This window comes from Sinocyclocheilus rhinocerous, unplaced genomic scaffold (genome assembly GCF_001515625.1).
Source record: "Sinocyclocheilus rhinocerous isolate Xijiao unplaced genomic scaffold, SAMN03320098_v1.1 scaffold225, whole genome shotgun sequence".
Lineage (NCBI taxonomy): Eukaryota > Metazoa > Chordata > Actinopteri > Cypriniformes > Cyprinidae > Sinocyclocheilus > Sinocyclocheilus rhinocerous.
Window position 1 is genome coordinate 874,968 of NW_015630532.1, and position 12,989 is coordinate 887,956.

General features: G+C 32.9%; 1 protein-coding gene and 1 long non-coding RNA gene across 2 annotated transcripts in view; both read left to right on the top strand.

Annotated features, from left to right (window-relative positions):
* LOC107740434 (uncharacterized) overlaps positions 1 to 3,070 on the top strand; it is a 7,636-nt gene extending 4,566 nt beyond the window's left edge. The window contains exon 3 of the long non-coding RNA XR_001640080.1: positions 3,060 to 3,070. This is a non-coding gene — a long non-coding RNA (uncharacterized LOC107740434). The remainder of the gene's footprint in view (positions 1 to 3,059) is intronic.
* A 1,568-nt stretch (positions 3,071 to 4,638) lies between these two features.
* On the top strand, positions 4,639 to 6,679 carry LOC107740432 (intelectin-like). Its single transcript, XM_016552871.1, has 6 exons — positions 4,639 to 4,783; positions 4,866 to 5,113; positions 5,266 to 5,424; positions 5,525 to 5,645; positions 5,830 to 5,933; positions 6,506 to 6,679. The coding sequence occupies exons 1-6, from the start codon at positions 4,639 to 4,641 to the stop codon at positions 6,653 to 6,655; spliced, it is 927 nt and encodes a 308-aa protein (XP_016408357.1). The 3' UTR covers positions 6,656 to 6,679.
* Positions 6,680 to 12,989: the final 6,310 nt, after the last annotated feature.

Below are 12,989 nucleotides of genomic sequence, written 5' to 3' on the forward strand. Positions count from 1 at the left end.
GGTTGTGTTCACACACTGCCAACACACATTTATGTCCAAACAGCATGTAAAATTTTATTTTGCATAATAGGTCCCCTCTAAATTTACAGTAAATTTAACTGAAATAATATTGATACTGAAATACTGTTAATATGCCAAATGACTAAAATATGTTTTTCAATTTTGTATTAAAGTTTATCACAGGTAGCTTTTCTACAAGCTGAGTTAAATATTAATATATATGTCATAAACACAAATATAGAACACCATCATGTTAACACAGATGACACTAAAATAATGACGTGACGTGACGTGTGGCCAAGTATGGTGTCCCATACATAATTTGTGCTTTGCATTTTCCCCATCCAAGTGCACACACACAGCAGTGAGTAGTGAACACACACACACACACACACCGTGAACACACACCCGAAGCAGTGGGCAGCCATTTTTTTCTCTGGCGCCCGGGGAAGTTAACTTCCCCCACCTCCAATCCCTGCCGGTACCGAGACTCAAACCCGCTACCTTTGGGTTACAAGTCCGACTCTATAACCATTAGGCATTAACCATAATGCAATAAACATTAATTTAACAACATAAGATATATCATAAAACCTGTTCATAACTGATGAGATAAAATCTAAGAATAAACATTTTTCATTGTAAATTATAAGATGTCTTTTCAGTTTTTTCACTTCCAAAACTGTAAATTTAACAGCATTTTACTGTAAAATTAAATGAAATGTCCTATTAGATGTATTACTCTATCCCATTGCTGTCAACTTACCATCAACCACTTAACAGATTTTTACTGTTGCATTTTTTACAGTCTTTTACCATTAAAATTACAGTATTAAAAATGAATTTTCAAAGCCATAAATAAAATAAAGATTATTGGAATACATTTTACAAGAAAATACTGAAAATACATATTTCACAAAAAGAAGAATGTAAAAACAATAGAAAGTGTGTTCAAAATTAAGACAAATGGGGCAGCTGTATTTATACATCCATTTAAAAATGTACAGGCAGCCATAGCAAAAAGTTATTTCTGAGAAAAGATCTTGTATCATTTGTTTATAGACGGCACATAATTTGATGTTGTGTAATCTGATACAGTGACATATTTTTTAAAGTGTGACTCAAGTTTCCATTTTCTGAGGCCACTGTTTCGGGGCAAAAGATCTGGGATAAATAACGGCACTTCTTTTGTGCTTGTAATTTACAGTTCTGCAGTGCACCTTAGAGCCTGGTCAGCAGTAGATGTGGTTTATCAAGTTCTCACTATTGAAAGACTGAACACAGCTGTTCCTACAGCTTAACAGACTGACCTCTGCTGGCATGGCATGAGCTGTGGGGTTGAGCTTTAGTACAGTAATCTGTTATACTTCCTATCAGGGTGCAGTTTAAATATGATTTTCTTTCCCCCTCCTACACGCTCAGACTGTCTCATCTAGCAGATTCTTTCTCCTCCTGTCTCCAATCTCTGCTCTTCTGCACACGGCTCAGTTACCAGAAGGGTTTCCTATGCCAAGCATAACTTCTAATATTGCTCATATTTAAGGTTAGGGATTTGGACAAAACCTTCGCTTTCAGAAAGTGAACTTTATTCAAATTCTGAGAATGTTAATATTTAGGGGTGTAAATGGGACGGTTCATCATAATACAATATGATATCGATTCTCATACCCAGCGATATGATATTTGCAGATACCTCAAAAAAAATTATACGATACGATTACAATATGATTTGATTCAGGAGTATATGGATATATGGATATTATGATATTATGTACCTATTTTACACAAGCAGTTACATTTTTATTCACAAATGCAACCAAAATATATAACATGAACATTTATCTAAAATTTGCACATCCTGTACTCCAAATGAGACATTCAAAACAAAAAAATACACTTTTTTTATATAATAAAGAAAAATAAATAATTGGGGGGGAAATTCAAGTCACACACACATAAGATCAGTAATCTTATGACATGGATGACTTGTATTTAGGCATGTGGCCCAGAGATGACAGCACACAAATCAGAACCATATGTGGCTAGCACACCGTTGAATATGTCAACCCATGGTTAACATGTGGTTTTTACTTGGAAAAACACACATAACCTGCTATAGTCATAATGTGCTGCAGGTTTCTCAGCCTATTCAACAACACCATTGGTTGATGAGAATCTTCCCTTTACTTACTATTGGTGGGTTATTGACAGTGTTGGGAAGGTTACTTTGGAAATGTAATAGGTTACAGATTACAAGTAACCCTATTTAAAATCTAATAAGTAATAACTTTATTAAAGTAATGTAACTGACTACATTTGATACATTTGATTTCTAATGTTTTCAACTGTTAATCATTTTCAAACATTTAAACCAGGCAGGGTTAACCTTACAGTAGTACTCAACACTGATTACTGTCAGACTTTCAAAATCCTTCACTCGAATTAAGATTATAAAAATTTTATTTTAAAGCACAGCCATCAAAAAATTAGAATTTACTTTGAGATCATTCTGAAGTTAAATACAGATTCAAGGAATAGTTTAATAGCTACGATACTGTTTTTAAAATCAAATCTTTGCATAGCTATGATAGGAAACACTGGCATCTAACAATGGTTTGGGGAAAAAAACAGTTAATCTTAAAAAATAAAGCATATACATAAACCCAAATAGGAAATAAAAGAGTTATCGAATAAACATGTGTCCTATTCTGTGTCCTGAAACATTGGTGTCTCATATTTTAGGGCATCCACTGCAATTTATAAAATAAATCAATTAAATCTGTATGTGGGTGTGTTTGTGGAAAAAAATTCAGATGTAACCCCCTTTGTAATCATTAACATTTTCATAAGTAACTGTAATTCCATTACACATTTTTTCTCAGTAACTGTAACTGATTACAATTACATTTATGTTGTAATTAAATTACGTAGTTCTGTTACATGTAACTAGTTACTCCCAACACTGATTATTGAAAAAGTGTCTGGTACAGAGTCTCTGTTCTCCCTCCTTACAACAACAGCCTTTGCCCAGACACACTTTTATCTTCAGGTAAATGCAGTTTTGGTGTTTAAAATGTTTTCTAGGTGTAACACTACAATTATTTGTACAGAAAATATGTTTTCAGTTCGGTATGTGTACCCAACAAATACATTTTTAACCACTGCATGTTGCAGAACTTAATCATATTCCCTCTACATCATCACTATACATTATCTCCTCTCCAATAATCACAATAAGCTTTGTGTTTTGTTATTTAAAAAAAAAAAAACAGTCTCATCTTTCAAATTCTGTCTATTTTATCAGGAATTTCAAACAATAAATGCTGTTTTAACGCTTCCTTGATGTGGCGTGACAGATCGCTGTAGTGCCTCAGTACAACATGTGAGTTAAATATTATATTTACAACAACATTTATGAACAGCATTTGTGACAGGCAAGTGGACTAGTGAAAGCAGAAAAAATATATTTTTATATATTTAATATATATTTTTTTATATTATCGCTGCTGAATTTTGCACATATAGTTTGTTAAGGTTGACATTATTAGGGACCCCAGCAAGAAGCAGCATTGCAGTAAAAGCGAGAAAAAACTAAAGTATTAAAAAGCCACATTAAAGGATAGCATAGGGTGAAGTCTAGCAATATTTCTGAGAAAAGATAAGGAAGTCTTACATTGCACGTGTGGATCAAAAGACAAACTCAAGTCAAATATAACTCTTACATTTTTTAGTTCAGTTCAAAACTCCAAAACAGAGCCATCCACGTATAACGTTAGCAAACCAGCTTTATGAAGCTGATGAGGAGAGCCAATGAGCATAACTGAAGTCTTATCAATATTAAGTTTGGTTCATCCAAATTTTTATCTCAGAAATGCAATGTGAGAGAAAAGAAACATCCGCATTTTGACCAGTGAATATAGTGAGTATAAATAGAGTTAATAGAGTGAATATAAATCTGACTACCCATTTCACCCTCTGATTTCTGTTTTATGGACAAAATATCATCTTTTGTGTTCCACACAAGAGATGAAGTCATATAGGTTTGGAATAATAGTCATTTAAGAAGTCATATAGGTCAGTTAATGATTACAGTAACAGTACAATATATTGTTCGGCAGCCTCAACAGGTTGTCCATTGATAGGAATAGATCTGATGGTTATCAGATTCCTAAGAAAATAAATGGAAATGTTTTTGTTCTTGATTACAATAAACATACTGTAAACAGCTGTAAACATTAGTTTCTTATAAATCAGCCTTTGATAAGAAAAGGATTTAAATACACCATTTCCTTAAGCCACTTTAAAAATTAAGAACACACAAAAGCATTTACCCCTGGTGTATGGAAATGGTAAGTTAATGTGCAAGGTTTGCAAGTTTTCAGTGTGTTTAAATCATGAAAAATTGTCTTCTTTTGTTTGCAGACTGTCTTTCTTATAAAAAATATTTATTTTTTTATGGTTTAAAAGTTTACGGTTCTGTGATGTTAAATCAAGTAAGTGTCATTTTAAGATTTAACTGAAACAATTTCTCTTAAGAACTTTAAAATATTGTTTTCACAATATATTACATTATGACCCATGTAAAAAAATAAAATAAGCATTTTTGTTTGTTTGTTTTAAATGTTCTTTCTGGGAGCTATGTATGTAATACAAGAAGCAGAAGCACCATGTATTAACATCAGTGATACCAACAGCAACCATGAGCTTGAAAAACTTCTGGACAGAATTAAATATGTTGCTCGAAGCTGCAAAGAAATTCGTGACAAGTATCATGTTTATGATGGTACAACCATTTTCTATCTATATTTGTGATCTTGTGCACCAAACTGCATTTATTTGACTCAGGAATGCTTGTGTTCAATCAGACGGCCTGTACTATCTGATCTCATCAAGAGGAGTCCTTTACCAGACGTTCTGTGATATGACCACTGCTGGAGGCGGCTGGACGCTGGTGGCAAGTGTTCATGAAAACAACATGTATGGAAAGTGCGCTGTTGGTGATCGCTGGTCTAATCAGCAGGGCAGCGACCCAAACCGGCCTGATGGTGACGGGACATGGGCAAACACAGTCACATTTGGATCTGCGGAAGCTGCTACAAGTGATGATTATAAGGTATTTTTATTACAGTAATGGTTTTACAGCCATGACTTAACATAAAGGATATTAAGACACTGGACTGACAATCAAATGATGTTAATCTAGAATCTCAAACAGAACAAAACTGTATTATATAAAGCACTATATAAATAAATGTGACTTGACAGAATCCTGGATATTTTGACATTGGGGCACAGGATGTGTCTGTGTGGCATGTTCCTAATAATAGTGAGTTGGAGCACTGGACCACTGCCTCCATCCTGAGATACCACACTGAAAATCGGTTCTTAACCCTACATGGAGGAAACCTTTTCAATTTATTCAAGGTTAGATAAACTTTGACACCATTTTAACAGAAATATAGGTAAAGACTAATTTTGTCATGAAATTAAATAAAACACTGAATATTTATCTTCATTTTCCCAGAAATTCCCTGTGAGGTTTGGAATCGGGACATGCAACATTGATAATGGACCTGCTATTCCAATAGTGTATGATACTGGAAGTACGATAATGACCAAAAATCTGTATGGTCCAAATTCAAGAGGTATAGCAATACTTAAACAAATATTTTTCAAATTAGCTACATCGATTAACAGTCATAAAATCTGTGTATTATTCAGTTCTGGTGTTCATTGTTGAGATCACTTTAGTGAATGAAAGCCATGTTGCATGTGGACCTACCATGACAGATCATCATCAGTGGTATATTCTGTGGATTTTGTTTTCAGAAATATTTGAGCCTGGATTCATCACATTCAGGGTCTTCAATACTGAAAAGGCAGCTATGGCTCTTTGTTCAGGCGTTAAACCAAACGGTTGTCACACCGAGCATGTGAGTTAAAAAATAATCTAACCATTTATAAACTGAAATTGTGGCATACTGTTAATCACCACAGGTAATAATTCATGCTTCGTTGTATAAATGAAGAGCAGGGGTCCAAAACATACGTAACCCACCAGTCTGATCATTCCATGCAGCCCAAAATCCAAGTCACAGAAATGTAACGGCAAGAATTATATATATATATATATATATATAAACAGGATTTAATAGAAAACATAAGTCGACATCATTTTAAAGTCAGTTTAATTTTTAGAATTTAGAAGCAACAACACAGTATACAGCACTACATGATTTAAGTATTGAAAATAAAGATATTTATAAAATAAATTTTATTATTATTAAAATAACAATTATTTAAAAAAAAGAATAAGCAACATACGTTACAAATATATTATGGCTAATGTGGCCCCTACCCCAAATTAGTTCCCCACCCCTGATGAAGAGCAAATGCATTTACAATACACTTACAACAGAAATTAATCAACTCCTACTGCACCAATATTATCTGAAGAAATACATAGGCATATTGTGTTGTTAGTAATGTACTCATGTTCTTGCAGTTCTGTGTTGGTGGAGGTGGACACTTTCCTGAATCAGCTAGACAGTGTGGGGACTTTACAAGTTTCGACTGGAATGGCTATGGTACTAATACAGAATGGAGTGCTTCCAGAGAGATAACTGAAGCAGCTGTGCTTCTCTTTTATTGCTGACACTCTGATCATTCTAAAGAGATATACCACACTGATTAACACCTGAACATTACAAACACAATGAGGAATTTATTTACAACATAAATTCTTTATAATGGTCTATAATAAGTGCAGTTTGTCCTGTGGGAATTTCAGATAAGCATGCTCCGGTGTTTTTAACTGCTGAAAAAATAATTCACAGGTTAGCCATTTAATGAGCAGCTTCTGCTATTTTCTACTCCATATCCAGTACTGTATACATTCTTTTTTATAACTGTCCAAAAGTGGAAGCAAATATATAACATTTTAATAAATTCAGTGGATTGCCACCTATTAAAACATTAATTATCCATTGTCATTTATAAACACTCTAATCCTTTTTCCAGTTTTCCAAGAAGAAAACATAACTGTTTTATAGTCACAGCCCTTTGGGGTTTCTCTTGGACCAATATCTGCAGAGTAAGGCACTAGGTTTAGCCAATTATCAAATTTAATCACTGCACATCCATACACAATGTGGGAAAAAACGTTCTCCTCACAGGCGTTGCTTTTGAATGCATCTTCCAAAAGTCTTTCTGTTGAATGTGTCTCTCTCAGAAAAATGGTCTTTCAGTGTGTGTGCTAGGGTATAGGACACATGAGTGAGAATAGCATCAATCCTACACTCAAAAAAAAAGTACAAAGCTGTTCAGTGCTCTAATTGAGGGGAGGCTGGGGAATATTTTTATTTTAGTAAAGCTAACAAAGACAACCCTGATTCAGTTCACGCAGTTAACATACGGTAAATGTTGTGAATTAATTATTACAATAACTCATGTGACTAAATATTTTAGTAAAGCTAACAAAGACAACCCTGATTCAGTTCACGCAGTTAACATATGGTAAATGTTGTGAATTAATTATTACAATAACTCATGTGACTAAAGTCTGTTTTCGGTTAGTTGTCATGTCAATGTAAACACCCCTAAAGACCACTAAGCGCATTACATCATTTGCTTGGTGCAGCTAACATTAAAATGAGGGGAATAAACCTCTAATCGGTGTCAGGAAGAGAAAGCTTCTTGGGTTGCTGACTTTGTTGAAGGGTAATTTTTTTTCTCCCTGTCTTTCTACTATATTTATCCGCTCCGTGTAGGGGCTTTTGTGTTTTTTGCATAAATTGGAAAAACAAATTTTTAATTGTTACTATTTTAAACACTTTATTATTTATTGCAAAGTCATCAAAGCTAACTCGTGGCATCCAAACTAATTATTTTGTGAAAAAAAGTAAAAAAAAAAAAAAACACAACAGTCGTCCATGATATGTCGCAGAAATACATGTGACACTTATTCGCAAAATCACCACTAGGTGGGGCAAAGGGTTGGTCCATTGCTCAGAAAGGCTGGAATTGTGACATTTGTAAATGAAGTAAATGAAGATGAAGACAAATGAAGACATTTGTAAATGAAGATAAAATAATTAAGTAAATTAAACAAGTCTTTTAATGTCCATTTGAAGTTACTGACTACTCCTTTATCACTGCTTTCTGAGACACAATGAAATAATTCTGCTACTGCTGATCTGACAGTCACAGCCTTCAGTGAGTGTATTCTACTGATTATCTTATTACTACTCTTTTTAGACATTTCAATGTATTCTTATTGCGCTTGTACATCTATCATATTTCTATCTATTGTTCCTGATCAACAGAAAAGCCTATTAGGCTATTTTATGTAAGCATGTTTTAATAAATTGTATATATATTATTATAATATATATTATAATTTTTTCATATTATGAATATATTTTATATTGCAAGACTTACACATTAGTACTTTAAACGTAAATATTAAGCTAAAGTGTACGTATTAGTACATTTTGAATGGTTACCGCCCTAGTGACATGTTTGTACTTTTTTTTTCTGAAAGTAATTTATAAGCACCTCCCACAAATAACAAAGGAATGGTTAACAGAACGGTTGCTGACTTTGTTGAAGGGTAATTTTTTTTCTCCCTGTCTTTCTACTATATTTATCCGCTCCGTGTAGGGGCTTTTGTGTTCTTTGCATAAATTGGAAACACAAATTTTTAATTGTTACTATTTTAAACACTTTATTATTTATTGCAAAGTCATCAAAACTAACTCGTGGCATCCAAACTAATTATTTTGTGAAAAAAAGTAAAAAAAAAATAAAAATAAAAAAATCACAACAGTCGTCCATGATATGTCGCAGAAATACATGTGACACTTATTCGCAAAATCACCACTAGGTGGCGCAAAGGGTTGGTCCATTGCTCAGAAAGGCTGGAATTGTGACATTTGTAAATGAAGTAAATGAAGATGAAGACAAATGAAGACATTTGTAAATGAAGATAAAATAATTAAGTAAATTAAACAAGTCTTTTAATGTCCATTTGAAGTTACTGACTACTCCTTTATCACTGCTTTCTGAGACACAATGAAATAATTCTGCTACTGCTGATCTGACAGTCACAGCCTTCAGTGAGTGTATTCTACTGATTATCTTATTACTACTCTTTTTAGACATTTCAATGTATTCTTATTGCGCTTGTACATCTATCATATTTCTATCTATTGTTCCTGATCAACAGAAAAGCCTATTAGGCTATTTTATGTAAGCATGTTTTAATAAATTGTATATATATTATTATAATATATATTATAATTTTTTCATATTATGAATATATTTTATATTGCAAGACTTACACATTAGTACTTTAAACGTAAATATTAAGCTAAAGTGTACGTATTAGTACATTTTGAATGGTTACCGCCCTAGTGACATGTTTGTACTTTTTTTTTCTGAAAGTAATTTATAAGCACCTCCCACAAATAACAAAGGAATGGTTAACAGAACAAAACAATATCACATATTTATATATCTATATATTTATATATTTACATATCACAAACAAAGTAGTTTCGCTTTCACAACGAAACACACAGCATCTTCACGACATGATGGCAGCGGCAACAACAATACTACAGCGAGAATCAAAGTTACACCTTCTTTCTTTGCGTGAACATTTGGGCAGCGTTATGCAAGTCTTCCCACATCGTGACGTAGACATGTGGGGGCGTGTTAGGCGTGTTAGAGATAAAGAATATCTCTTTGGATTTGAGACTTTAGTTTTTGCAACTTTACAGATCTTCTTTATGCACCAAGAGCTTGTAACACTCCAAAGAGAAAGGACAAATTTAAATTGCATCATATGACCCCTTTAAACCAAGCATTTTGTCATGTCCCTGAGGCACTTCAAAAACTTCAAACTTTTTCACTTCAAAGTTTTACTTCGAAAATTATTAACAAAATGTGCATAGTTTCTATGATTTTTGGCAATAATGTAAGCATTCATTTGTGTTCCTTTCTTTTGAAAAATATTTTTATTTAAAAAAAATCAAGATATTTTATAAAAAACAGACTTTAAAGTTATGTCCCTTAGTCTGAACTGAACCCTGTCACACGCCCATAATAATTTAGACTCCACACAAATGTGACATAATTTACCACAAATTACATCATTCAGGTCTCTTTAATAGTGGTGCAGAAAATGGTTAGTATATCATACTTTTCATTCATATTGTATTGTAGTCAATTTAACCAAGTCAGATAAAATTAAGATGAAAAATTATTATTTTTCAACATTTTATTTTAATCCATATATACAATGTGCTTATTTTATTGCTGCCATATATGGTCTACTCTCCTAGTGGCCATTTTGAGTGAAAAACCACAACCCAGTCACACTCAACACCATCACAAATATATGTATTTCTCATTGTTATGGGGTTGTAAACTTGTGACAGGGTTGAGTTATTTACTTAATTTAATAATAATTTAATTAAATAAAAAATATAAAATAGTCATGGTTTCAGTAAATATATACTTACAAATCATGACAACTCATATTTTTGTAATAAATAATTTTTTTAATGTAATATGTACACTTAAACGTTGACAAGCATCATACATCAGAAATTGCACCCACATTTGCAGCAGAAAGGCAATGTTGGCCATGCAGATATGTTGACAGGGACAATATGAGAGAGAAACAAAACCAAAAATTAAAATTGAAGGCAATGTATCCCTTCAAATGTGTTATAGTCTTCAACCCCATCACGCCTTGTCACATTAATATATTTGGAGAAAAAAAATACAGACAACTGAGAAAGAAAGCATTTCTTGCTGATTACTATCTGACATGTTAAGGATTGTGGTTTTAGTTCAACTTCTAAATTTAAAATATTTTTACAAAAATAAAGAGACCATAGACACACAATTTGTGTATTTTTAGCTTCAGTCCTATAAAAATTTGAAAATTATGATGAATATTACATTTGTTATCATTACATTTTTATGAGCGACATATTATCAGTAGGTAGATGTTTGTTTTTTTAACAAGTTCTGTGTAAAATCTTTTTTAAACCAATCCTATTTTGTGCGTTATGGCGTTGAGAAAAAAAAGGTGTCTAAATCCTTTTAAAAATTGTTTAAATAATATAAGGTCTTTAATGTGGTGGGAAAATATATTATTTTTTGGAGGTTTAATATGTGCCTAATCTTATGATGTATATATCTTAAAACTTTGAAAATCCCATTTTGTGTCACAATAACAATATGTCTTTATGTTTCACATTTTAGCAGTTCCAGGGCTTTATGGATAATTACCCACATTTGTACAGTTAGCCAAAGTGTTTAGATTTATTTTTTGATAGGAATAGAAAAATTTTATTTATTTTTACGCAAACAAGGTTGGCAAATGATTTAATTACACATCTAATGCTAATGTATAATGTATATTGTAACTTTCAAAATATTGTGACAATTGCATATTTTAAATTTGTATTCACAGTGCTGCCCACCAGTTACTTTCACTGTAAGTTTATTAATACAAATGCATTTGACATCCTATACAAATTGAGGGATGACTTTTTCCATATATGACATAATAAATAGTTTATAGAGCACATAAGAATTTGTATTAGAATTAAATTTTCTTGTCTCAAAAATGTTCAACACTGAATCTGAGCAGTAATTGAATCATAAACAACAGTAGTGTACTATAGACCAATTATCGGTTTGTAAACATTCAGGATGCGCGCGCATCATGGTTGCAGAAAACCCGGGAGAGATAGCCTTTACAGCTAGAGAATTTCACGGATACGGTACAAAATAGTTAGGTTTAAAAAGATTATAAATTATATTGATTAGATGTCATTTTCAAAATGTTCTACGCATATTACAAGAGCTTGTCACCCAGCGATAAGCACTGTTATTCAACGAAATTGACGTTAGAGAGTGGGATAGTCTTACAGATCCGAAACAGGGATGACGTTTTTTGTGGGCGTCGAATTTATGCTTTAAAAGTAGAGTAATCATAGCAGTTTTCATCCATAGTATGTCCATTTAAATGTCTGCGTTTAGCTTCAAATGACGACAGTATTCTATAAAAATTATTTGCATTCCGATCTTGACATCAAAAGGCAGCCGAGCCGGTGACCCGGCAGCTCAGAGGTGGTACAGCAACTGCACTGTAAACCCGAACAGTACTACTAACTTATAAAGATTAAGAGCACTGCAATTAAAGTCTGTTAAATCGTTAATGAAACTTATAACAATTACATTTTCTGAACGAGGAATTTAGTTTTATTTTTGTGCGGCTCAACAGTTTTGAGTAAACTCTTCTATTTAAATTATTATTTTTAAGTTTACTGAGTGACGTAAAGTGACGTCACCTCGTTGCTCTAACCGACGTTCAGAAGAATCCATTCAACATGGCGGATAATCGCAAGCGACCGGAGCAAACTTAATGGAACAACTTGTAAGTAAATCAAAACAACTGTGAAAATTTCTTATTTGCTTTTTGAGTGTTGTGAGAATATCATGATAAAGGAATGTTTTCATTTTTGGGAAACGCTGTTTTTACACAGCGCTGTAAAGCGCGGCATTTCCCTAGTGCTTTTGAATGCGCATTTTGAATGCTATTTTAGCGTCACTGCTTCTAGTTTAATGTTAACGTTAGCCGGCATTTTTTCAGTAAACGCAGTCCTAACGTACGTTTTGAATGTCGCTGCTGTTAACGGCAATGTTTAGGGCTGCGTTTCTCAAAAGCATCGTGAGCTAATGTTAAGTCGATTGTTGAGACCATTTGGTGGCAAATGTTTTTACGATCATCTTAGCCATACAATGCTTTTTTTGGGAAATGCCTTGGTAAATGTGATTTTTATTTGGTCTGTTTTTAAACAACTAGCTGCTAAGAGTATTAATCCAAAATTAGGTTAAAGCTAATACACAGACATGAATTTTGCAATATATTAAATTTACAAAAGCAATCTACAAACTTGTATTAAACA

Bases quoted from the DNA above. Each gene is read 5' to 3' on its own strand.
- LOC107740432 (XM_016552871.1), top strand. From the start codon at position 4,639: ATGTATGTAATACAAGAAGCAGAAGCACCATGTATTAACATCAGTGAT. The intron at 4,784-4,865 runs GTACAACCATTT...GTGTTCAATCAG, and splicing joins CAAGTATCATGTTTATGATG to ACGGCCTGTACTATCTGATC. The intron at 5,934-6,505 runs GTGAGTTAAAAA...ATGTTCTTGCAG, and splicing joins ACGGTTGTCACACCGAGCAT to TTCTGTGTTGGTGGAGGTGG.